This window comes from Saimiri boliviensis, chromosome 2 (genome assembly GCF_048565385.1).
Source record: "Saimiri boliviensis isolate mSaiBol1 chromosome 2, mSaiBol1.pri, whole genome shotgun sequence".
NCBI classification, from domain to species: domain Eukaryota; kingdom Metazoa; phylum Chordata; class Mammalia; order Primates; family Cebidae; genus Saimiri; species Saimiri boliviensis.
Genome location: NC_133450.1, coordinates 173,444,044 through 173,471,953, shown reverse-complemented (window position 1 = coordinate 173,471,953; position 27,910 = coordinate 173,444,044). Strand labels below are relative to the sequence as shown.

Below are 27,910 nucleotides of genomic sequence, written 5' to 3'. Positions count from 1 at the left end.
TTCCACGTTCTTCATGAAGTTTCGTTTATGCAGTTGCTTCTTCCCCTGCAGCCTGTATTCTAGCCATGTTTGTGACTTTTTCGTCTGTAGCAGATTGGTAGGCGGAAAGGAAAATAAAGACAGTAACCTTCAAACGGTCTAATTTGCTGTCCTTCTGTAAAGTATAGTGGCTGAGCACTAACTTTGGGCCACATTGCTGGTATTTGAATTCCAGAGCCACCACTTTTACCTATGTGACCCTAGGTGAGTGGCCCAGTCTTTCTAAGTCTCAGTTTACTCATCTGTGAAATAGGAGATATTGAAAAAGAGAAATGGCAGGTATAGCATTTAACACAGTTCCGGGTACAAAGTAAGCCCCAAACATGTTAGCGGTAGTGAGTTAAAATGAACTTGTCAAGGATATTGAATGGATTCCATGCTTTCCGCACCAATTCCTATGGATATTTCAAGAATCATCTGCTTGTAATGATCTGGATAACTTGTCTCTATTTCTTTTCAGAGTTAGCTTAAGTGATGGCAGTGATAGCGAAAGCAGTTCTGCGTCTTCACCCCTGCATCATGAACCTCCACCGCCCTTATTAAAAACCAACAACAACCAGGTAAATTGTGGGGTTTGCACTTGTCGAGACTCTGCAGAGCTAGGTTAATCATTTTTACAAAGCATGTGAAACTTTTCACCCCTGAATTTTAAACAAACTTCTCTTGATGCCAGATAGATGGGAAGCCACAGCTTTTGGAATAAACATGTAGTTAGGATAAAAGAGCTTCTGTTGTCATGAGAAGATGAGTGTGTTCCACTGGATGGGTTAAGTAGGTGCAATAAGAGAGCATGACAAAATGTATTGCCCATTTACTCCTGGTTTCAATATACTTTACACCTCAGCAGTAAGTAGGTGCCTTAATTAGGAAGAATACGACCTTTGAGGCTAGTATAAAGCCCGGTTCTTTCCTACTGGTAATGTACTGGTGGGAAATTGACTTTTAGCTTTTGATTCTCAGTTTCCTTATCTGTTAAATGACATTGATGCTACCTTTTAGGTTATTGGGAAGATGACAAATAATATACCTAAAGAGTAAAAAGCAGTACCCAGCCCCGACTGGTACTCACTTGATGATGGTTCATTATGATAGGTGGTCGACCTCAGATTTCTCGTCCAAGAAAAACGGATTATTACTTGGGATTTTAAGGAATAATTAATAAAATGCTGACAACATAATGGTCATTATCATGTTGTTACAACTTGAGCTAAAGGAAAGTATATTAATTTGATAGTCAACTAAAATATAATTATTTTATTTGGATAAGACCTAGGCAGAACTTTGAAGGCTAGGATAAAGAGCATTTGTTAAATAAATTAGATTGGGATATTTTCTTTACCAACTAAAATAAACTATTTTCAGTATCATGAACAATGTAAAAGCCTCACTGAGCATTGAGTTGATGCTCTTACTACCGTAGTTTTTCTTATCTTTTTGTTTCAACAGATTTCCTATGACCTCTACAATAAATGCTTAATTCAAGTTATTACACGAATATTAACTTGAAAACTCAACTGTGTTTTTCTGAAAATACTATGTTTCACAGGTGTCCTTCAATTTTAAATGGTCTTGCCCTTAAATTTGTGGTCTTTGTGTTACTTGGAAAATGTTAGTTTATAGCTGAAGACCATTTCTTTTTGCATTTTATTTAAAGCACTTACAAAGATCTCTTATGGTATAAAATTCCTCATTTATAAGGTTTGTCTATAATGCCAATCCATTCTTGTTAAGCAGGAATGGTAATAGTGCTCTTTAGAGTTAGAGTTCAACTGCAGTTTCTTTGTGTCCTACATAAAAATCGAAGTCCAGCTCATTATCTGTTACAGATGGGGTATTCAGTGACTTATTTACTTCTTTTTCCATATCCCGGCTCTTCCCCATCTTCAGGGCCAGCCATGTTTTACCTCTGGTGTGGATGCCTGCCACCACAAGTCAGGCATTTCAGAGGAAAGTAAAAAGAGGAAGGATATATGCATCATGGCCAGTCATCTGAGAACACTGGACTGGTTAACTAGATAATTTGGGATCCTTTCGTAAATTTGTGCTTCAGTGAGAACTGGCATTAGGACAGAATTTGTACCTTGATGATATTTTAAAATCCAACTTAAGCCTGTTTCGGCTTGATTTCTGCATCTAGGGGGTGGTGTATCCGAGCTACAATACATCATGGGCACAGCGGTGGCAGTGCCAGGAGGGAAGGGCATTAGGCTCTGCTTTTGTGCCCCTTTCTAATTTCCTTCAGTATCTCTCCTAGTCACAGTGAAGAGTAGGCTTGCTAGGGAATGCAGCTCCAGCAAGCTCCTTTTATGCCCTTCAAACTTTGTGGCTGCCCTTAAGCCCTTCCTGAATAGGCAGTCTTGAACTGACCTTGGCTTTAGGGAAAGGTTTAGACTCTTTGTCAGACTATTTTTCACCTGTCTAGCAAAATAAAACCAAAACGGATAGCATCTATGGGGAGAGGGTAAAAGTGACCTTATCTGATTAAGTAGCATACCCCTGGTTCTTTGGCATGTTTATTTGGCAAATGCCGCTTCACACTTGTGAATCATCAGTCTGCCAGTAATACTCTATTATGTGTCACTTTCTCCATGCACCTGTAAGCATGATAAGAAAGTCCATGTGTTTCTACTTTCAGGTAGTTTGGGTTAGGAAATACATGTGCCACAAGAGAGGTTACCTCCTTAGTACTATGTCTCGGAGCTGAGAGGACAAGAAAAGGTTTTTAAAACTTTGTTTAGTGTTGATTTCTTAGCCCCCTCAAGTCACTTGCATTGGGATCAGGTGTGGTACTATCCCGGCCGGGCGCAGTGGCTCAAGCCTGTAATCCCAGCACTTTGGGAGGCCGAGGCAGGTGGATCACGAGGTCAAGAGATCGAGACCAACGTGGTCAACACGGTGAAACCCCATCTCTACTAAAAATACAAAAAATTAGCTGGGCATGGTGGCACGTGCCTGTAATCCCAGCTACTCAGGAGGCTGAGGCAGGAGAATTGCCTGAACCCAGGAGGCGGAGGATGCGGTGAGCCGAGATCGCGCCATTGCACTCCAGCCTGGGTAACAAGAGCGAAACTCCGTCTCAAAAAAAAAAAAAAAAAAAAGAAAAAAGAAAAAAGAAAAAAGTCAAGCTTCTTGGACTTAAAAAAGTTATTAGTATATCTTAGTTCTCTATGTTGATGGTGTAAGAGAGTAAACATTTTTTTAAAAAAGCAATTAAATTTTACTCTGGAATGACTTTTTAGTCATATTTGAATGTGTGTGTAAGTGTGCAGGAGGGAGGGAGTAAAGTAGTGGGAGAGAGACAGGGATGGAGAGAGAGTATGAATCTGAATTTTCACATTAAAGAATTGAGAATGTACTTAGAAGGACTAACTCCAAAATGGGAAGACTCTGAGTTTCCTTCTTCCATACTCCTTGCCCGTTCTCTCTCTATGAATTAATAATGATCTCTGAGTGTGGTTAAGTACCAGGCAAAGCTGAATTGTCCACTCCCTTTTCTCAGATTTTCCAGGGACTAGAGAAGAGGGGAAGTACTAATGGAGTCAAACATTTTCATACTGAATAAAAGTGAACGTAGACTCACACATCAAACAAGCAAGTAATTAACCTGAGTACTGTTGGGAGCCACTGTCATTAGCGTGAAAGATCTATCTGTGCATAACTGAGTTGTCAGTCTTCATAAAGGGATACAGAAAAATATAATCTTGAAAGTTTGTCAAGACATTCCTCAGATTAAAGACAGAAGTGCTACTAAACCACAATTCCTCTGTTTTCAGATACTACTGTATCTGTACATGGAGTAGCTGGGCAGTCTAGGTGGCTTTGCTTCTCAGTACAGTTTAAAAGGGAATAATAAAGAGTGTTGCATCATTTTAACCAGAGATGGTTTTTTTCACTCCAAACCTCCTTTATGTGACTTTCAAACAAAAGCAAAATACATCTTTTTTAGCCAAAAGCATGGTGGGGAGGGAGGGGAGAAAGGACTTGAAGGAAGGAAGTGATCCACTGGACACAAGTCAATATTCAGAGTATCATAAATCACCTATCAGCCTGCAAGGCATGTTGAATGAAATTAAAAAGCGTCTATCCAGTTAAACTGGTTTAAAATAAGCCTGTGGAAGACAAGGTGTTGTACTTTTTTATTCTGAAGTTGTTTCCCTAAAGATAAGAAATGATCATAAATAAAACAATTGTCTTCAGCAGGGCTGAGCTCTCTCAGAATGAGGTTTTGACAAAGCTGTTTATTTTGGAGCAGGGAGAGATCAAAGAAGGAAGATTAACTGAGCCCTCTCTGGGCAGCCACTCAGTAACTTGAGGCGGGTCACTGACACCCGGAGCTTTTGTTCCTGCCACTGCAGCTTCAGAAGAAAGAAACTAGGATTTCAATGTATTTTGGCCTTCTGTGCTGTAGCACTTACGGAATGTGTGGGGTGAGACTTAAGCGTCCAAATGTTCTATTTTCTGCTTTGAAGAAAATGTGGCAGAACTCTCTAAACCTAGTTAGCAAAGTTCTATTGCAAATGCAGCGTCCTCAAGTCACTTCAACAGCCAGAGTGCAGGGAGTTGGAGGAGGGGATCGTGGGAGGCAGCAGGATATGATGGGAACAAAATTCAGTTCTGTAATGCACAAGGCAAGCAGGCAGGCACTTTTTTTTTTTCTTTTTTGCCTGAAATCTCAGCAGATTGTCTCTGCATGCCCAGCCCAGTAACTGAGTTGGCGAGGAGTGCCATCTACTGACCTACTTACTCCTAGGTCTCAGCGCTGATTTTTCCCTTGAGGTCTCACTTCCAACAACAATGGAGGAAGAAACTCTAAATGCAGTGGAGTATTTGGTTTCCCTTACAGTGGAGCATGTTAAAAATGATCGCCTTGCCTCTGCTAACAAGTAATTTCCTTGTGTTGCCAAAAGTATTGTCTTTTAAGTTAGCCTGGCCAAATTAGTCATTTGGTTATCTTCATATTAAAAGCAATGAAAAAAGTATGATTCTCAGGAAAGACTGTTAGAAGGACACTTTTTCCCTGTGCATTATTCTCAATTAAAATAAACACATGCCCTTTGAGGAGTATTTGGTCTTTTCCAGGATGTCATGTTCCTATTTTCATCCAGTAAAATGTTCATTAGTAGTAAAAAATGTTAAAGCTGAGTGGGAATCTGGGTGTTAACTTGTTCAGCTCTGCCATTTCATCCTTTGCAGTCCAGAAACATTAAATGATAAGGCTGGGATTTGAACTTGGGCTTCTGAGCCTAATCGGTGCTCATGCCACTACAGATTAAAAGTGGACTCATTCTTAAAATCTTTATGTTATTGAATGTGGTAGACTTGTGGACAGAACTGTTACTCCATTAGGGCAGAGACTAGGTAAAGAGAACAGTAGGAATATAAAACTTCTTAAGATAAACTAGTCCTTTATTTGGAATTTTCCTCCTTTAATATTAGTCTCCGTTTGTAGTAACTCACTTCATAATGAGTTATAATGAAAAAGACAAATTTCTTTGCTTTTTATGTTCATACACATTTGTAAACACTCATTATTTATAAATTTAGTGGTTCTCAGCTTTTTCAAGTGAGAGTCATTTAAAAATGCTTCTCTTTTAATCCCCAGTTTTGAAGATGCTGTCAAAGAAATCAGCTGCATTTATTAAGAAATAATTTTCTTCTCCTTTTTATTAAGTAGAAACATAGTTTCCCACCAAAGCTTCTATATAATATGTAAAACTACTCATAACTTAAGTTGTAATCAGTCCAGATAAAAGGAAAGGCACTTAGTGTTTTACCAAGGGTAAACACATCATTTCTTAAAAGACAGAAGTTAGTTCTATCTCTTTATTTCTTGAGTTGGAGGATCCCAAATTGGGAGCAACCAGTATAACTCATGGCCATCTTCATTTCCAAAGCTACATCAGTTTAGCATATATGAGTAATTTTTAGAATGTGAAAGTTAGGTACTAAAAGGGGCATTTGAGTATTTGTTTTCATCATCCCTAGCATACTGAACACTAGTAGTCATGCTGAAACAGCAGAATGAATAGGAAAAATATTCTTGCCAGAGAGAACTATAATCTCAGTTTAACTCAGCTGCTATACATATGGTGAGAGTCTTGCTGCAAAAGAGAAGCAGCCTTGGAAGCTTAGATCAGTTTCCTTATCATCAACTTTTTTTTTTTAGTTCCACTCCTCTGACTCAGCATTTCAGATCCAAGTAACTTATTTTCCAAGGAAAATAAGATTAGAGAGAAGAAGGAAAATGTACGGAAAAGAAATGCTAGTTGGATAGTAAATGCTACTGTACATTTCATTCAGTGAGTGCCTTTGTTTATGTGGCTAGTTAGCTAAGAGATGCTTGAAATAAAATTTAACACAGTGTTCTCTTTGATCTCTAGATTCTTGAAGTGAAAAGTCCAATAAAGCAAAGCAAATCAGATAAGCAAATAAAGAATGGTGAATGTGACAAGGTAGGTTTCCAGTCTGTTACTAGGAGGACTTCAACACTGACAAGTCTGTTTCTTTCTGTTCCCCTTGATCATCCTTGCTGGTTCTCGTTTCATTTTTTCATCAAAGTGTCCAAGACGCCTAAATGATGAGTATTTCATCCCAGTGCTTTGTAGTTTATTTTGCATGTCTTGTTTATGTCTTCAGTGTTACGCTTGGCCTCATGCTGTCATTTGCCATCATTCCTACGTTACCAAGGGATTTCAGGCACATTGAATTGGGAAGTAAGAGAATTGTGTAGAGGTAGCAGGTTAAGGAATCTCAGACGTAGGTAAGCAAGACATCTGATACTAGTGCAGTGTGCTTTCCCAGAGTGTGCATCATGCATCTGAAATCTGTCTGCAAGACCTGGTGGGGTTAAGTTACCTGTTTTGGGTAGGGCCCTAATCCTGCTTTGTAAGGCCAGGGCAGACCTCTGTAATGCTTCACAAATCTTTTCATTTGTCTTTATTGCACATGGTGCTGGGGGCACCCATGCAGTTACACTAACAAAGACTCCTGAGTCTGTGCATTTGGAAAGACAGGTGTCTTCTCTGCAGTTTCAGGCGAGAGCTCTTCACAAATCAGATGCTGATTAGTTAGCACTCCCTGTTTTTCATAAGACATTCTTTTTTGTGTCACTTGCGAGCATTGTTTACTAGCAATGTTTGGTATGACCGGAACACCTTTTTAAAACAAAAGCAAAACAAACAAGAAAAACCCCACACCACAAAGTTGCCCTGACTTAATTGGTAATGTACATTGTTGCTTTCATGTTCAAACTTAGAAGTTTTTCTCTTAGAAACCTTCTGAGATTCAGGAGTGAAAAAAATGAAAGTAGCTTTTGATATGTTTAAACTCACGACTTAGCACTGAATTTCCCTACCTGTTGTAGAGATATTGTTGGAGGAAAGTGAGTCTACTGACTTGAATCTTCATAAGAACAATTAAGTCTAAGAATTCTCTCCAACTTTTTAAAGTTGGCGTGATAAAGGTGATGGCTGGTCCAAGAGAGGCTTGGTCTGCAGAGGCCTTTGGGCACTGAGTCCACACAGCCTGGGCCAGAGTGGTATAATGCGAAACCTGCAGCTGCTGCCTATGTATTCTTCCTTACATACTCATTTATTTTTGAACTACTTCTTAAAGTGCTTGTTCTTTTGGGGGACCTTCTTCTCTTTCAGGCATACCTAGATGAACTGGTAGAGCTTCACAGAAGGTTAATGACGCTGAGAGAAAGACACATTCTGCAGCAGGTGAGAAATGCTTTTTAGCCCAACCCTTTTCAGAAACGTCAAGGCCTGGTTTGTCCTGCGGTAGTGTGATAGCACCTGGAGGCCACTGCAGCCCCACACCATCAAAACCTGGCGAATGCCACCTGTAGACGTATTTGGGAAGGGTTCTCATTTCTGATGCCACCTGAAAGTCTGCTTTGGAGCTCTGTGGCGACTATCTCCCTCCTCTTGTGCTGTGGATGATGAGAACTGGGCAGTTTGGGAAGTGATACTGGATTGTAGTGATTCCTCAGCTGACCAGTGTAATGTGGGCTAAGGGAGGGGACAGTAGAAATGCAAAAACCTTTGGGGCCAGACTTCTGGTTTCATGGGAAAATAATGATAACAATTTGAGTTAAGTGTTGTAAACGTTTGTGATTCAATTTAGTAACCTTCAATACTATTCTAAGGAAAATAAATATTTTCTTCATTTTCCTTATCTTGTACAATGTACATTCTATTATGAACTCAATTGTGGAATACTTGTAGAGTGGGGAAACTTCTATTAGTACAATTTGATTTTTTGAGAAGATAAGAAGGGTGGTTTTTCATTTTCATCCAGTTAGCGATGTATGCCTCTGTTGCATTTCCAGCAGCTATTGATAATTTTCTTTTAACACCCAAAGAGGAGAATGTGTGTTCTAAATTGTGGGGCAGATATGTAGATTGTTTTACTGTTTGAATTTTTTCTTTTTACTACTTTCAAATGACTTGAAGTTAGTATGTAATCTACCCCAGCTGTGTGTTGGGTTTTTTTTTGTTGTTTTGTTTTGTTTTGTTTTTTTAACATTTAATGGCTGGTGGTCACATTTATATTCTGTGTACATTTTTGCTTAAATCTATAAATATGCACTCTCCAACTTGCCAAGTTTCCTGATTGGCCTGATAAGCTTTTTAACCCTTCTAGAGTTTTAGATTTGAACAAAAGACTACAGACCTATGATTCTTAACTACAGATGAGTTTATTTCTTGCAGTTTCTTTTTAGTTAGTAGGGGCAAGGAAGCAGGACTTGAGTGGCCTACCATAAGTGGTGGTCTAGTACTTTGCTAATATTCTTCTTAGGCCTCTTTTGAAGAACCAAATGTTGTTTTACTGTCATTTACCAAATATCTGAGGCTAACTGACTTAATGCTAATTGCAAATCTATTGTGTAATCTTTCCATCTCTTCCAAACACCAGCTCTGAACCACTGCGGAGCAATTGTCCAATAAAGCTATTAATGCCTGAGCTGGGTCCATAGTAATCTCACAGGAGGGTGGGACAGGTGTTTGTGCAGGGTTGGGTCATCTTCACAAAGAAAGCTCAGTCAGTGATTCAAGGATACTAGGCCATTGGGCAGATCTTACCTTGGGGTGTCATTGGCATTTCCAATTTAAAGTTGTCCTTTATTTTTACCTTTGAAAGAATTGTGAAGAAAGGTGGCTTACTGGAGAATTCCATCCAAGTGCATTATTTTAGTATTCTAGAGGGAGAGAGTAATATCTATGAATTTTTAACCTGGCATAAAGGCACTCCAGGGCACACAGCATTTCACCCTAATTGCATTCCCAGGCCGGTTGAAAGCTCTCAGTCTTTGGCCTTTTGCCTTGTAATGCAGCTGAGGCTTGTGATTATGATACCATGATGCATGTCCTGTCACGGTTTACTGCTTAATTAATTCCTTTTGTAAAACATAGCACTATTGAGGACTAATGTTATTCTCCACCTTCAGGGCTGCTCATCTCATGGCATGCATTCCACAAAGTCTATGTATTCTTTGCCGTGCAGACTTAAATACCTGAAGCAGAATTTCTAGTGGGCCCAGGATCACATCTCGGTCCTTCCCTGTTAAATGCATCCTATCCAAAACTCTGGTCTGACAGTTTTATTTGGCTCACAAAAAGCGGTTAATAGCCTTGTTTTACTCTGGGGGCATGCAGTCCTGGCACTCAGCAGCTAGTTTAATGAACAGACAGCATTGGATCAAGGAGCCTGTGTTCCTAAGCCACTTTTTCAAAGGGTATAAATACAGTAGAGTAGACACAGTCAAACCAAGAGAAGTGATTACCTAGGACTGATGAATAATTTGATTTCTCTTTAAAACCACATGTTCCACATTCACTTGGAAAGTAAGATTGAACACATCTAACCTCCCCAGCAATGGAGCTCTAAGCCGGGATTTGCACCCAAGTCTGGGAGAAGAAAACTCTGTGGGAAACCAGGTTTCCTTAGAGGATACCTTAGCAATTTAGAAACCAGCTATCATTCTTTTAGAATTGTCTTCAGGGAATGGGGAATGCACAGCATATTAGAATATTCCTTCTAAGAACCCAGAGAACCCTCCCTGAGAAGTTTTCTGCTCTAAATGCTATTCTCCATCCTGGAAAATTACTTGTCATATCTCAACAGCCCTTGTAGATTGGAGCCTGATGGCCTGCCCCTTAACCAAGGGATGGGCACACATTTTTATGTGGTGGTGTACAGTGCTTTCCAGACCATAATAGAGGCCATTCTGTGGGAAGACCTGTGTTATCCCAGACCTGGCTCCACTTCATACAGAAGCAGTTAAAGCAAAGCCTGTTCATTCTTTCCCACAGTGAAGAGGCTGCTTCACATGAAAAAAGCCCTGGTTTTTGAAAGTATAATCATACTAAAATCAATGCATCCACTTTTTTATAGTTAAAAATTGGAGAAGAGAGCCACAGATCTGACAAGTGGATCTTACCCTGTTTAAAACAAAATGAGGCATCCAACAGGCTGCATAGAACCCCTTGAAAGGCTGATGTGGCAGGAAATAATCCATCATGAATGTTTTCACAACAACCATCATCTGAAGAATGACTTAAGCAGTTAACACTCTTCCTTTTCCACTACCCATATGTACCCGGTTGCCTGTTTTACTTATCGGCAGTCATTCTATCTATTATTATTATTTTGGACAGACGTTAATTATTGCATTATGATACAGAGAGTGACATCAAGGTTAAGCCACACTGCATCAGCAATGAGCGTATTCCCATAGAAAGGCAGAGTGGAGTTCTTCAGGCCCTCATGGCGTGTGCTCAGGCTTTGTGGCTTGTGTCATTGGAATAAAGCATGTTAATGTTGTTTCTGATGCTCTAACTATCGGGATTCCTGGAAAGGAATGCACACTTATTTTTCTTTATGCAGCCCTTACTTAATTGAGAATTGGGCACATGCTCTAATAATTCAAATCATTAATGCGGTTCCCTTTGGCAAATAGTTCCCAACTCCTCAGCTGCTGCCACTGCTACTGCATTAAGGCTGTTTCTCTGCATCTACCTTGATATATTCTTATGGGCTCCCATAAAAATGTGGGGCTCATTTAGTTAGATTTATCAGAGCCCCTTTATATTGTGCATGTATGGCTGCAGGCAGGGCACGGCATGCTGATAGAGGAGGTGGGGGTGGTGATGGAGGTGCTGGAGATCTGCAAGATAGTACAACACATGAGAAATGCCCGGGCCGAAGTTCCTAGTGGGAAAAAGTGTTTATATGCTTTAAAATTAAGTGGCTTTTTTTCCAGAAGGGATTTTTTTATTGCCCAGTTTTCTATTTGCTGTTAAATAATTAGGGAGCAACTATATTGGGTCATGGAAAACTGTTTTCTTATAAGAATGAATTATCTTTTTTTAATTCAAGCAGGCCTTTCTGAGTTTTAGTTTCTGGCATTTTCTTGCCTCATTTATTTTAGTGCTAATGAAATGACTAACACTCATTGGGGCCGGGAGGAAAAAGTATCAGGTCTATAATTCATGCTCAGTTTAGTTACCTCCCAGATAATTAAGGAGCAGTTTATAAGGTAATCATAATCATGTTATCCTGACCTATGTAGCAATTTACCATTTATAAGAAGCTTTACTTATGATACCTTGTTTGATCATCTGTCCAAACTTGTACAAGTAGAACAGGTAGCATTACTCCCATTTTACAGATGAGAAAACCGAGGCTCAAAGGTTATGATATTCTGTCCAATGCCATTGAAAGAGTGAGCAGAGTCAGAATTTGATAAACCAAATACAGAACTCTGTTCTGAATGCTTTGTCAATTACCTCCTGGTTAGCTGGCTGGGGAAAGGAGTTAAATTCTGGTCTGATTGTCATTTGCCTTCATTGTATAAATTTGAAATTCTAATAGCTCTGAAGAGACTACTTGTTTCCATCCTGAAATTTACACATTTTCACTAGATCCATAGTATTTTTACACAAAATGGCAAAAAAAAAAAATTATTCCAGAAAATACATACTCTTAGTTCAATTGATGTTAATTATATAGTAAGTATATGATTAGCATGAAAAGTCTCTGTGTGGGCATAGCTGTGTGTGTGTGGTTCTGTATGTACATAGAATGTGTGGATGACTTGTTGAAAGTTCTATTACTATTAATAAATGAGTGTCCATTTTAGATCTTTTAGTATTAATAATATCTTGTTGGATAAATTTTTTCATAAATGTAGTACTTTAACCATAATTCGGTGCACGCCTTCTAAGAATGTCTTGATGCATGCATGTAACAGAACCTTGAGTCTAGTGGTTTAAGCAAGTAAGGTTTCCTTCTGAATCCCTCCCCACCTGTAACAGTAAGCCTGGATGTAATTAATCCGTGGTTGAGGTAGTGGTTTAAAAGATGGCCCTGAGGACACAGGCTCCTTGTCTTTCTGTTCTCCTATCTTTCATATGTTGTATTCTTCTTCTTAATGGGAAGACAGCTGCTGCACTTCCAAGCATTGTATTTTCATTGCAAACAGGAAGAAGAAAAGAAGGCAAAAGACACATGCCCATTGTCCATACCCTCTTCAAAAATAACCCTGAAAACAGTGAGTTCTGACAAATAAATTTTAAATAGCGGCATCTGACAAGTGCTGCAAGTAGGTCTGGAAGGCAAGCATTGTAGCTGGGAAGCTGTCAGAAAATTGGCCTTCTGTTAATAAAAAAGAAGGAATAAATGGATATTAGGGAGTTAGTTAGCAGCATCTGTCATTGCTTCCACTATGACAGTAGCTTGTTTTATTACTAAGGCCATAGTTACAGCCCTAAAAGATAGTTCCAGAGACTGGGTAAGACAATAACAGCTCAATCTGGAGCTGAGTAGTTAATTGGATTGAGGGTGAATATGTATTTATACTATTGTGGAAGTCAAATAATATGTCAGAAATGGGGAGCACATTTTCTATTAAGAGCCAGCGACCTAGAGGGAGTAGTTCACAAATTTACTGTATTTTTTAAAGGAAAGCTAATCGTAAGAAGAGAAGGTTAAGAGTTTCAGTTCTGCTGTTACTCAACTTGGCATTAGGTAATCCAAAACTTCATTAAATAAATGATAGGCTCAATCATTACAATTGTTCTCTTTTTTAAGATTGACCTAAAACTAATCAGAAGTAAGTGATAGAGAATAATAGACAACTCAGATCTGGTGGAAATTTGCCAGCTGTTTACTCTGCGCAAATATTTTCCTATCGCCCTGATACTAACTTTTCTCCCTCCCCCAAAAAACTTTGTCCCCAACACACCTACTTCACACCCACACTGCTCTGGTACAGCATCCATGTCCAATAAAATTGTTAGTAGAACAGGACTGAAAAGACACTTTGCAAGATAAAAGAATCGCTCAAACTGATAAGCAACATCGTTCTTAATCTTGAGACTTCAGAAGTGTTCTCCTGAAAGCCAGGGCAAGAGAACAGTAATCGTCATCTCTTTCATTTAACATTTTTCTGAAAGTTAGAACCAATACAAGAAGAAATGAGGTATAACTATTCCAAATGACAGGACATAGGCATCCTTTCTTTTTCTAGATAATATTTCTATTTAATTAAATATCTTAAATATTTAAAATCCCCCCAAGATATTCAGGGGAATCAACTAAACACAACTAAAAGTAATATATATGTTTTTATTTTTCTGTTGAAGTATAACAAAGCATACAGAAAGGTGCATTTTCGCCAAGTGGCCATATCTTATGTAACCAGCACCCAAATCGAACAACAAAACGGTTCCAGTACCTTAGAAGGCTCCCTTGAGCCCCTCTGGTCACTACCTATCATCTCAGGGGGTAGGATTGTAGACAGTTTCTTTTTCTTTTTCTTTTTTTTTTTTTTTTTTTGGGCGGCGGGGGATGAGTTCCTGTATTTTCCAAATTATTAACAATTATATAATGATAAAGGAAAATGATGTTATATAGGTTTGTGTGTGTGTGTGTGTGTGTGTGTGTTTGTGCTTAAGTAGTTTTGTTATTTCTAAGGGGGATTTGTTGTGTGTCTGCTATGTATAATCACTGTCTGTAGAGTCAGTAACTAATTTTTAAAGGGTCTTGAAATGTTTTCTCCCCCTAACTACTCACTCACAGTTAAATACTCTGTTCATGACTTGAAAGCAGGAATCAGTTTAAAGGGTATGAAAAGCAATACAGGTTCTCACTGGGAATTTCTAAGGCTTAATATACCTTTGATTTACCAAGTTGACGGAGACAGTTTAATGCTATTCATGGTATGAGACCTTCTTGCTATAAATAAGAATATTTATCCCTTGATTTCATATTTGATCCCCCCTCCATTACTTTCTCTTTGCTTTTTGATGTCTGCTGCTTATTGCCCAAACTTTCTCTTCTTCACTCCTCTAGATCGTGAACCTTATAGAAGAAACTGGACACTTTCATATCACAAACACAACATTTGATTTTGATCTTTGCTCACTGGACAAAACCACAGTCCGTAAACTACAGAGTTACCTGGAAACATCTGGAACATCCTGAGGATACAATAACTGGATGCATCAAAAACTATCTTTTTTTTTTTTTTGGTTGTGATTTTTTCGTTGTTGTTTATATGGAAACACTCAGAATGATGCAACCAAAAGGGAAAAAAATAAAAATCAAACAACCTTCAGCTTTATTTTTCTTTAAAGCCAGTCATCATCTCTTGATAAAGGAGAGGTTAAAGCAAACCAGCCTCAGCGGATCACTCTTCTCTCCAAGGAAATCCCCGGGAAGAGTTAGCCTGGATAGCCTTGAAAACAAACAAATCAAACACAACACAAGAAAACTCAAAGAATGTGTATGGTATCATGTATCTCTCTGTGGTGGTTCATTCCACAGAACAAATGCATATTCAACACACTGCCTTATTACATAACTGATCTATTTATTATCGCATACAGATATTCTAAAGTCGTTGAGGGAATGACACCATCAGACATTCTAAGTACTTGGTCCCGTGGATGCTCTTTCAGTGCAGCGCTCTTGCCATCCCGAGCCCAGTGACCTTACTCGTATACTGTGCCACTTTCCACCAACTTTTTCCAAGTCCTTTAACTTGTTGCAGTCTGTATTTTCCACCTTTCATTTTTCCAGTTCCAGGACACAGATTATCAACTGGGGGGACCAAATAGCCACCTTGATTTTCTTCTTTGTGGTCTTTTTCCTGAAAGTTGGGGCCCAGTCCTTGGCTGTATCCATGTAATGATCTTGGACCATGGTAGAAAATGCACCAAATAGGATCATATGAATTGCTGTCTAGCCTTAGTCAATAAACTTGTAGGACTTTTAAACAAAAGTGTATCTGTAAATGTCCTGAATCCAGCATTGTTGAGCTGTCATCAACATTCTTCTGTCTGTTTTACTGTTACAATATTAGGTGAATATGGAAGTAAAGGCATTCCACAGGATCATCATAAAAAAAAAAAAAAAAGGAATTCTGGTCCTGTTTTCTAAAAAGAAAAGTTGTAGAAATTCTTAATTTGGATCTATTTATTAGTAAGAGTTTCAGCTTTCGTCAGCTGCCAGTGTGTTACTCATCTTTATCCTAAAAACATGGAATCAGAGATTTTTGTTTGTTCATATATGATTCTCTTAGACTTTTTTATATTTGAAAAAATTAAAATCTTTCTTTGGGGGAAAATTCTTGGTTATTATGCCATAACAGATTATGTATTAACTTGTAGATTCCGTGGTTCAATACCTGTTTAGTCGCTTGCTAATGTGTCCAGAAGGATTTCTTGTATTGGTGAAAGATGATTGGGGATGGGGGGATATTTTTGTTCTTGTTATACCCTTGTTTTCAAACTAGAAATCTGTCCTGTGGCATGCAAAAGAAAGCAAATTATTTTTAAAAGAAAAAAAAAAAAGTACTTTTGGCGTCATTATTCCATCTTCTCCATAAGTGGAGAAATGAAAAATAAAAACAGCTCATCTTCCAAGGTTTTCCTAGAAATTCAACTGAAAAGAAGAGCAATGAAGAAATACTTCTGGATCCAAAGGTTCGTCATTGGGTCAGCCTTAAGAAAGTCTCTATGTGTGCTAATAGACCAGTATCTCCCTTATTTGTCCCCATGCCAGATGCTGTCTTTTCATACAGAGATTAACTAGTGTCTGTAGAGAAAATGGTCTTTCCAGACCCATTCTTTTGGGCAGTTCTATAAATGCAGATTGATAATGGAGTTATTTCTGCATTTTAAAAAGGGGATTTTTTTTACACTGTTTCTTTCTATCCAAAGAAACTATTTTTTTCTTTAAAAAAACTATAATCCAGCCATGCTCCTTGTAAATTATTTCTCTGAAGCGTCCTCCCAGAGGCCAAGTGTACTTTCTCGATAATGATATGATTTGTAATGATGATTGGCATGAACCGTACTTGAAGCGTTTGTTGTATAGTCCACTTCTTGATGTGCAGAGAAACTTTGAGTCATTTTGGATGTTAGGTGACTGATGAACTGTGTACTTTCAGTTGTGTTTTGTTTTTAACTTTATAGCTGGAAAGGGGAGGGTAATGTTTATATGGAAATGTTACAAATTCTTTAAATATTTTAAAATTTCAAACTGCTAACTCACACCTTCTGATCAAACCAGAAATTTATATGGTTTAATATAGCTGTGCCGTTTAACTAGAAGCGTATATGTAATTTGGGCCATTTTTATTTCTGTTACTAAATTGTGGGGGCAAAACCTATGATTTGCCAATGTAAAATTGTTTTCCCTTAAGTTACTAACCAAAAAACTAAGAGAAAAAATGGCCAAACAAAAGGGATAATAAGAAGGGCAGCTATCACATGATAAACTTTAGACTTGAAAATTAGGTAGTAAAGTTAATGTCTTCAGAATATCTTAAAATGTAAGTTTGTAAATTGATAAAATTCAGAAAAACCCATCTACTACTCAAGATAGCAAAATAAGTTTTTCACAAAATTCAGAGTGAGAGTCACGTTGATTTTTTTTTTTTTGAAGTACTCTTGCTCTCGTCTAATCTTTAAATACAGAAATAAAAAGATCCCTTTGAATTAATTTCAAGTAGTTATAATACTCCTGTTAAAGTAACCTGCTCAGGCTGCCACATTTATATACACCCAACTTGGAAGCCTATTAAGAGTATCTTTGACACATGAGTACTCTACCAGTGGCTCTGATTTCTTAAGCACAAAGGGAAAACGGCAGGGTTTAATTTCTTTGGTGTACATATATAAATAGATGTTTCAAATAAAATTAATTGGGTGAATGTGAATGTGGTTTGAACCAGCCAGAGTATGATAAACTTTAAAAAATTTTTCCTCAGTGATTAGCTGGGGAAAAATAACATGTACAAAAACCCTGCCCCTCCAACTCCTTATCAATTAGCTTTTGCCTCTGGTTTTGCAGCAGAATGTGTGTTGGTGGGGTTGGGGGTCCTTCTATCTTAGGATATAACGGTCATGTTAGCAACAAAAATATTTTGCAGCTACTTCACGATCCTCATCATAATCTTCCTCTCTCTCAATCTTAACACAGACAAATAGGTATGTCTATACATGCTTTCATATAGTGTCAAAGTAGGGAAGAGCATAAAACCTTCAGGAGACAAAAACTTTAGGAAAAAGTATCTCCTAAGAGAGTGTCCGAAACATTTAAAATTGCTAGGCAAATATCTCTTATCTGAATACTCACCTTTTGGTGGAAAGAGCCAATAAAATGAGTTTTCTTCCACTAAAAATGTCTTCAACCAAAAAGGAATTTTTTTTGCCTGTATCTTTTTTAGACCCACTTAATCTTTAAAAAAGAGAGAGAGAGAGAGAGACAGAGAGAGAGAGAGAGAGAGAAGAAACCAATTTAGGCTTGTATAACATCCCATTTACCACTTCAAGCTCCACAAATGTAGTTAATATACTTGTTTAACAGAGACTTTACTCTTCAATGTTTTAACTCTGCCTACTTAATGGAGTTGGATGTCCAGTGTTGGAAATGGTCAGTGTCTGTTTGGTGGCTCGTGTTCATTTTTGTCACTGTAGAAGTGATCCGCTCTGGAGTAATTTGCTGTATGCTTATTACTTTCCACTTTTAGCGTTTTGTGTACTAATGCTATGTACTGCTCCTATATTTATATATATATACATATATATATACATATATATTATCAGAGTAATCTTGCTTTGGACTGTTGCTCTAAAACTATGACTATGATGTAGAGACTACTACAGCTGCAGTGAATGTTAAGGAGTCGATTCTCATGGTTTAGTTTAGTCTTGGGCTGGAAGTCTACATCTTTTGACCTCTTTTGTTTTCTATGATGCTTTTTTTATGTAGGCTCTGCCATCCCTGAATATTCCTTGTAAAGATGCATTGAAGAAGTCAATTTAAAAGGAAGACAAAGCCACCGCTGTCTGTAAACTGTAAATATGTATTTTGGCACTTGTACTCCAGTATTCTGAAAATAGAGTTATGATGGAAATGCTGACAGATCCTTAATGGTGGCCAGAGCTACCATGCAGTGCAAAAATAAATTAAGTGAAAATGTATTATTGAGATTAACAGTGCAAGACCAATACATTTTTATAAATCTGTCAGTATCTTTTTAATGGACTGTGTATGTGTAGTTATGTTGAAAGATACATTGTGTATGTGTGTACATGCTTCTGTGTAAATTTAAGGCACACTGTAAGATGTATTTCCCTTCTCTAAAATCCATGTTGAAATGTAAGTACAGATTGGTAGAAATAGGTGTTTTACTTAAACTCACATAATCTATTGCAGCACCATTTTAAAAATGTATAATTGTACTGATTTTCTAAGAGTCATTTGACCAAAGTTTGGCTTTATTTTGCATACAGGAAAAAGCCCCTAGCCTTTTCTCAAGAAGTGCTGCTGTTTCTAAAGAAGAATGGATGGGGAGATCTGAGGCCTCCAGAGAAAGGACAGTGTGTCCAAAACCAGCTGAATGCAGAGAGTACACGCCTCATTCATTTTAGGGGTTCATCGTGTCTAGCACCATTCTGTGTCCTAAAGTCAGTATATATATAGTATTTTTTTTTTTTTAAAGCCCTGCAGAGATGGGAACACGCAGCAGTGGGATACATTCTCGACATAAACTGGGCTATGTGTGTGGACGATATTTTTTTCTTTCTCCCCTCTTTTTTTGGAGGCGTTTGTTTAGAAACAATGTGCTGTAGCCAGAGGGTGGATCTTACAAAGTCCCTGCATTTACTTTCACAGCAGGAACTGCTACCTTGATTAGACAGCAAGGACAACAACCACTACGACAAAGAGAATAAAATACATTCAGTTTGGTAAATAACCAAGGAACTGGGTGTGATGCTCTTACTTAATGGTAAAGAGATTTACATCAAATTTGAGAAACTGACCTTACCTTCATTCAGGCTGACAAGCCATTTAGGGGATTAGAGTGGACTGCTTTGTCTCTTATCAACCCAAAACTGATTGTAGGTATGGAAGTATCAGTCCCAGATGGGCTGGGGTGGCAGTAAGACTTTCTAATGACCGTAATTGGATTGGACTAATCTGTTCCCTTGTTGCGGCATACTCAGTTTTATTTGAAATAATGGCCTTATTCCTTCTCCAGTGTATAGAAAGGGTCAAGGTTAGCCCCTGGCCCTAGTGAGGCACACTCACCCAGGGGTGCAGTGCACCACATAGTATTCCCCAATACATGTGCTCCCTGTCTCTCTAATTTACGACCCCATTTCAATATGCAAGGAAACCGGGAGAGAGATGACAGGTAACCAAGCCTGACCCCCAGACCTCTCTGGTTAGTAATTCATGGAGTCTTCAAAACTAGGGGTCTTGTTTTACTCTGATTAGTGGAGCAACTAAGTGTATTTTATTGGTTTCCTTGCCAGGGATACCACCCAAATAGAAAACACAGAGCACATTCCAAAGCTTCTGCTTTCTCTGCCAGGTAATAGTATCCACACCTTCCTGTTTATGCGGTCCCCTTCTGTAGAGGCATTTCCAATTTTTTCCAGAGGTTGTTAAATTGCCTCTGGCTCTCAGCCTTTTGGTCTTAATTTCCCCTTAATTAAAGAAGGGTAACCAATGTGGTCCCTAGGAGCAAACAAGAGAAATACAGGGCACAAAACAAAAAACACTCTGATGATGATAACTGGGCCCCATGTCTCTTAAATAACAACACAAATAGTCTACCACCTGAATGAGAAGGCTCCCTGAATCCACGTTTACAATTCAGGGTGACTACTGGGGCACTGGGCAATCTGCACGGAATAGGAGGTGCCCACAGGGAGTGGGAGATAGATGGTGAGTAAAGGCAAAGTTATTTGCTCATTTTCCCCTTCTAATCATGTCTCCCACCCCGTGCAGTCCCCACCACAGAGCTCTGAAGCTTCAAAAGGGTAGAAAAGGATAAATCCAGGCCATTAAAAGAAAATAATCAAAGCTATTGAAAAGATAAAACAAATGAGTCTCACTAAAAGGGCCGTCTGTGCAAGTAATAAGGTTGAAATACTGATACTGATTTCCTAGCCGAACAGCATTCCTCACACATGTGGTTTGTGTATCCGTGTCTGGGTGGGTGGTCTGGTGAGAAGTGCTAAACGCAGCAAGATGGCTTAGTTTTTGAGCAGTGGAGGGAAGCTTTGGGACAGGCTCAGCCCGTGGCATCTATAGTCCGTGCAACATAAAGAGGCTTTCCTTTTGCTTTGTTCCAGGATGGAAAGTTTTAACTTGGCTTATTCATTTAAATGTGAGTTTCTATTCTGCAGAGAACCAATCAAAGGGTAGGGGTGTGTGTGTGTGTGTGTGTGTGTGTGTGTGTGTGTTTAAGAACTTTCTTGTCTCTCGCCCCAGCCCTAGGGGATGGGATGTGTGGCACAGAATGTAATAACTCTCCATTTGTTGGAATGTATTTTCTGGGTGCTAAGCACCTATTAACATCTCTTTTGAAAGTGACGCTGTTTTAAATAACACCTCACTCCAGCTAGGACAGGAAATAGCATTAAATTAGAGATACATGTGAATACGGTCCACAAGCCAGCCAAATAAAGGTGGACTCCCCCAAAAGCACATTTATACTAATGAGAATGCCAAATGAAGCACACTCAGCTCAAAGGGGGAGACTTGTTAAGGGAAGCTTCTTTCATTCAGGAAACACGAAGCCCAGCGATGGCTTTTGAGAGACACAGATCATTGTCAACTCACATCTGAAGACAGGTTGCTTCATGAATATCCCTCAGAATTGTTAGATGTTGGGAGTTTTGTTTTGACTTTGAATCAATTGGGGGATAAATCACTGTTTTCCAAATTACAGTATTTATTTGTGTCTATGTTTGTTACCTGTGTCCCTCACTAGAACAGAAGCTCCCGAGGGTAAGGACTTTGTCAACAGCTGATTGCAGGACCTAGAAAAAATCCAAGACATACAAGACACCTGTATTTGTCAAATGAAAATGTGGGAGCATTTTATGGAACATGAACCTCTTTTGACATTTCATGAAGAATGGTTTTGCGTTTAAGTTTGGAAAAACTTCCCAGCGTATGACCCTCTTGGCAATTCATGGCATGCTAATATATTAAATCTTTGGAGAGCCACATGTTCTAGCAACAATCAAACTTGTTTTAACTTTATTTAATGCAATATTTCTCAAACTGTATGTAAGACAATAGTAGTTATGCAAGACAATAGCTGTTTTGCATTTAAGAAAATGTTTCTCAAAATAGTTTTAAACTATATTTCAATCTTCAAGGTTTACAACATAGTTTGGGTAGCAGAGTTTCAGAGGACAACAGCTATTAATATCTCCAGAAGTGGTTTTCTGGATTAGCTAACCATGTAAATTTTTGGCCAAACTAGAATTTTTAGATAGAGGATTTCTCTGTGTTGCTGGGGCTGTAGTACAGTAGCCATTCACAGGCACGTCATAGCATGGTATGGCCTTGACCTCCTAGGCTTAAGTGAACCTCCCACCTTAGTCTACGAAGTAGTTGGGACTACAGTTACATACCACCATGTCTGGCAAACTGGAACATTTTTGAGAAGGAAATGGGACACTATTAATATTCATCCCAGGGCAACGTGAATAAACCAAAGCTGTCTTTGGCAAATCAGGGAATGTAGTCACTGTAGCTTCGAGGAACGCTTTGGGACATGTGGAACTGAAAGTATACCCTCAGATTTCGCTTTCCACTTTTATCATATGCGCTTATAGGTGAATAGATGAATAGACTGTATGATGCACTTATGCATATGATAAAAGGTATTTGGTTGGGCTGTGTAGGGTAGAAAAAGATCTTTCCTTACCCATTGCAAGGTTCGTGGCTGACACTCCTGTATTAAAGATAAATTAGCAAGAGAGAAGCAGAGCAGATTCATTCAAGACAAATTGTATGTGACGTGGGAGCCTTCAGAAATGAAGGCCCAAGAGACCCAGAGGAAGCTCAGTTTTTATACTTAACTTGGATGAAGAATGGAAAGTCATGCGAAAGTATCCGAAAAGGGGATGTGACCTAATGGCAATGAACTGGGGACACTTAGCAAGGCCTGATTGTTCAGATTCTTTTGGCGTTGGGGAATAGGGCAGGACTCCTTTGGAATGCGGATCATTTTGACCTCCTTTCAGGTAAGGTAAGTCAGAAAATGTTTTACATGACCGATCTTCCTGGGAGAAATGTGGGGGAAAGAGTGATCTTTCTGCTTCTGAGTTTTCTCAATTTCCTTCAGTTTTAAATACTCAGTATTCCAAGGGTGCCATGTTTTGAGATGTTGTGTTCTGAACCTTGACAGCTGCTGCTGCGTGGTAGCAATTGAGCATCTCCCTCACCTGCGGGATCCAGGATTGAAAGGGCATTATCAGTGTTGCTGAAGAGGCTTTGCAATTGATGTGGTCTCCAAGCCACCCCCTCCTTCCTCACCCTACCCTTGTGTTAGCCTATCAATTGACTAGGTGAATAGGCTGTATTGAACATCAGTCCTGCATGCAAGAAGGGTGCATTCCATATTTGAGGTCTCTGACCCCATTTCCTGAGCCTGTTGCATGTTGAGGTTGCGTTTGTTTTCCTCACACCTGACACCTTTGTTTGCGATGGTGCCTCTTCATTATCATCCCCCACCCTGCCCCGAGTCACTCTGGCTTCTGCTGCCATATCCTGGTGGAATTGCTCAGTTGGCAGGTCCTCTCCCTGTTAGATCATGTTCTGGAATTTGGTAGGTTTTCATTCTGTCTCCCAGTCCTACTACCTGATATCCTTTGATATTTTGGTGATTCCAAGTTGTATGGGCACAATTTCTAGCACAGATAGACCAAATGCTCAAAAAATGATGAACCACTGAAATAAATGGCTGTAAATAAATACCTTCCTTGGCTTGCAAGTAGATTGCTACCTTGATGCCAATTCTCTGCTGCCTCTTTCCTTAAAATTATGTCTTACTCGCCTACTATATTAAAAGTAATATAACATTAGAGGCAGAAAAATTTGGTTCTGAATGCCAGGTCTGTCACTCCTAGCCATATAACCCTAAAACAACATATTTTTCTGTACTTTGTTTTTCTCATTTGTGAGATGAGATGAACCATGGACCTCTGTTTTAAGGTGACTGTAAAAGTTAGATGTTTGTAACACACTTAGCACACTGTGCCTGGTCCACAGTAAAGTGCTTAATAAATGCGAGTTATGATGCTGTTGGAGTCTGATGAGATGATTCTCTCAGTGAATTCTCTGTTCTCTTTAGTTGGTGGGGAATTTTGCAAAAATATGTAGGATTACACTGGTGCTGTTTGCCATTCAACCCCAAGTGTCTTCAGCCTGTTTTGATGTGCCCACTATACAAACAGCCATGATCATTGCCCTTCCTCAGGTGCACATTCTTGCAGGGCAGTCATCAGGTATGTGACCGACTGCTGCTCCTTCAAAGCTGTTTTCAGCCCATGGGAATGAAGGGAATGAATTCTCTTGCCTCAGAGCCAGGCCACATAGAACAGATAGAGTTGAACACATTTCTACTTGATGAGTTCTGCTCGAGGGAACACAGGTGAAGCTGAGGTCCCAGGTTCAAACCTCTTGTAAACTAACTGGTTTGCCCCCTTGCATGACTACACATTTCCCGAGCCTACACAAACATGTCATGAATGGTGTCCTGGGTCACAGGAAGGACAGCGTGAGAGCATGCCCTTTCGAACATGGTTGCATAGTGCCTTCTGGAGAAGGGTGGGTATACAGTATGAGCATGACTGTCATCTTTACACAGCAGTGGTTTACCACTTCGGTGAGTGGTATTTGCGTGGGAAGCCATTCTCTTGAGAGTGTTGGGCATTCACCTGGAGTAAGCCCAAGTTGTGATCTTGGTTAGCCAGACGCTCTACTTATTTATTTACTGTGTACAAGACGTTAATGATGTCACTTTTTCTTAAGGCACATATACCACATAGAAATGTTCATTGTTATTTTATAGTCTGTGATCTGATTTTTAGCAAGCACCTCAGTAACCTTTATTTCAGCATTATACTCTTAAAAGTCACACCACAGTTTTGAAGGGATGTGGCTAGCCACATCATCTTATAGAGGATGCAAATATAGCCCCTTTTGCGATGTTGAAATGCTAACTTAGTCATTATTCTTCTAATTATTTTTTCTCTTAAATATTGTGTGATGTGTTAGTTTCCTATTGTTTTTGTAACAAATTGCCATGAAGTTTGCGGCTTAAAATAACAACAATTTATTATCTTGCAACTTCAGGGGTCAGAAGTGTTAAGCGAGTTTCACTGGGCTAAAATCAAACTGTCAACAAGGCTGCATTTATTCCAGTAGCTTTTCCAGGGTGGTGGGGGTCGGGAGCGGCAGAATCCATTTCTCTACCTGTTTCATCTTCTAGAGCAGGTGTCCCCAAACTACGGCCCACGGGCCGCATGTGGCCCCCTGAGGCCATTTATCCGGCCCCCCGCCGCACTTCAGGAAGAGCCACCTCTTTCATTGGTGGTCAGTGAGAGGAGCACAGTGTGTGGCGGCCCTCCAACGGTCTGAGGGACAGTGAACTGGCCCCCTGTGTAAAAAGTTTGGGGACGCCTGTTCTACAGGCTACCTGCATTCCTTGGCTCGTGCCCCCTTCCTCTAACTTCAAAGCTAGAAATATCATTTATTTCATTTTCTCCCTGACTCTGAACTGTGTCTGTCTTCCATCATGGTTTTTTGGTTTTTTGCTTTTTTGTTTTTCCTGGGGCAGGGTTTTGCTCTGTCACCTAGGCTAGAGTGCAGTGGCATGATCATGGCCCACTGCAGTGTCGACCTCCCGGGCTCAAGCAATCCTCCCACCTCAGCCTTCTTCCTAGCAGCTGGGACTGTAAACATGCATCAGCATACCCTGCTAATTCATTGTTTGTAGCTATAGGGTCTTGCCATGTTGCCCAAGCTGGTCTTGAACTTCTGGCCTCAAGCCCTTCTCCTACCTTGGCCTTCCAAAGTGTTGGGATTGCAGGCATGTGCTACCATGCACACAGCCTTTCTTTCTTCTTCTAATGAAACTTGAATTACCTTGGGACCACCCAGATAATCTAGGAACAATTTCCCTCAACTTTGCTCATTTGCCAGGTACGGTAACATATTTACAGGTTCTAGGGACTAGAATGTGGTCATTTTGGGGAACAATTATTATACCCTACAGATGGGGAGGTGCCAGTTTTGAAATCCCCATCTTTTGGAATGTTTAAGTAAAGACTTTTTAAATATCTAAACAAAACTTATTTGACCTACATTAAAATTAAAGCAGTTTGCTACTAGTTCTAGTTGTTCATTGTATCATAATTCATGATGATGACCGTGGTGGCTCTTTCTTCAGAAGTTGGGGACAAATCCACAGTGAGACATCTTAAAAAAGACTCGGGTTTTACCCATAGTAATGGGAGTCATTCATGAGATATTTACTGAGTGCCTGCCACGTGAGGACCACTATCCTGAGGATCTTGTGAAAATGTAGCTGCTGTGTCTGGAGTATTTCCTTTTCATTCTGCTGGTGATAGAATCTCTTCACTCCTGAGCAATAATGTCATCATGTGGTTAGAACTTCTTTGAAGCTATATGGAAATCCTTAACTGGCAGACAGACTGAACAGCCTTTCTGGGGTCCCAGCTTCCTTAATCCCATTACAGATGGGACCCTTTTTAATTTGATCTGAATTTCACAGGCTTTTTAGAGAGACCTGAATCAATGGTTCAACTTAAAGCTATGCACAGGGAGCAGCCTGGAGCACCAGCCCAGCCATGTGTGCCCCAAAGTCAATGTATAGTCGCTTTGTGCTACTCTGGTTGGATGAATAAAGATTAAAAGCTGATGACTCCAGCTTCACTTCATCTTAAACCACTGAATTTGGTGTTTCTCATATGCTGAGCTGTGGTCTGGTTTCATCACCTAAGGAGCTTTTGTAAACTACTCCTCTTCGAGAGGTTCTGAGTCATTGCTTTGCATGAAGCTTTGGATCCTGGTATTTTCAAATGTTCCCCAGATTATTCTACTGCGTAGTCAAGGTGGGAGTGTAAAAAATAAAGTCCTGGCTCCCAATGCCAGGGATCCTTATTCAGTAAGCCCTAGGCTTCCTAAATTATGAACATTCCTGTGGTGATTCTAGCATGCAGCTATGTTTGGAGGCTGCCATCCTAGCAACAATTTTGCGGCCTTTTTAGCTATCAGGATACTGTTTTCCTTGTCACAAATAGAGATTCCTGAGGGCCGTGTTCATTCCAGGTTTTCTGACCTAGACTCTGGGGGCTGTGTCACTGCAGGCTTAACACATGCTTCAGGTAATTCTTACCTGGGAGTGTAGGAAACACTTTGTAGTGGAGGCAAAGAACTGTGTCTTTGCTTACTTAGAGCACACTAACCCGTAAATCCATTCTCGGTTCTAGCATTTGGCTGATTTTCCCTTGTGGCCAGTATTCATGAGGCTGGGTTGAGAGTGTACAAAGGACAAGGTTATGTGCTGATGGCACAGAATGTTGCGGTCCCTGAGTAATTCTCCTCGGGCTTTCTGTGTGTTGATGGCTGCCTGGAAAGTAGATGTAGTTCCCTGTTAGGTTGTCTGATGAGTTATCGATCAGAAAAGATGAAGTCTTCTAAAGCACTGTACATAAGAAAAAGTCATACCAAATGCAACTCAATCTGGATAAAAATAAATCAGAATGCACCACTCGAACGTTCTCTGAGGAAGACAGCTGTTGACGCTGAAAGCTTTAGTCTGTCCCGATTCAGATAACCCACACTAAGTATACATTTTTAAAGTTTTACATAATGAAATTTGTAACAATTCTAGTATAAGAAGAAAACTGTTTATTTTTGTTTGAGTTTGGCCTTTTTAATTTTTAAAAAATATATACTTTTAAACATATAGAAAATAGGAAGACATAGCACAATGAACACCCATATACACACCGGTTAGATTCATTACCATTTTGTCAAATATGCTTCATGCACATTTTGCAAAACCATTTTAAAACATTTTAAGGGACATTATAGCACCTCATTCCTAAAGAATTTAGTATGGAAATTAAGATATTATTTTATAAACTTCATCCTTCTCACAGCTCATAAAATTAGTAATAATGATCTAATATCATTCAAAGTCTAGTCCATATTCAAAATTTCTCAGCCCCCTTAGCCCCTGTTTTCTTTATAGATGACTTTTCACCAAGGTCCAGTCAAAGATTCCACATTACATTAGGTTATGATGTCTCTTAAGTAACTTAATTTAGAAGAGTTATCCATTCCACGTCCTTTTTTTTTTTTTTTTTTTTGGCAACACTGATATTTTGAAGTAATGGGGCCAGTTACTTTCTATAACATTCTGCATTCTGGTTCTGTCTGATTGTTTCTTTAGTGGTATCTTTTAACTTGTTACTCTATCCCCAGCATCTCCTGCAAACAAGAAATTAGATCTAAA

At 39.3% G+C, this 27,910-nt stretch overlaps 1 protein-coding gene across 2 annotated transcripts in view; it reads left to right on the top strand.

Annotated features, from left to right (window-relative positions):
- Positions 1–19,312, top strand: part of MLLT3 (MLLT3 super elongation complex subunit) — a 281,686-nt gene extending 262,374 nt beyond the window's left edge. For both annotated transcript variants that reach the window (XM_003928129.4, XM_039475174.2), the window contains exons 8-11: positions 500–599; positions 6,420–6,491; positions 7,689–7,760; positions 14,398–19,312. In XM_003928129.4, coding sequence (XP_003928178.2) covers positions 500–599; positions 6,420–6,491; positions 7,689–7,760; positions 14,398–14,529 — 376 coding nt within the window. In that variant the 3' untranslated portion in view covers positions 14,530–19,312. The remainder of the gene's footprint in view (positions 1–499; positions 600–6,419; positions 6,492–7,688; positions 7,761–14,397) is intronic.
- Positions 19,313–27,910: the final 8,598 nt, after the last annotated feature.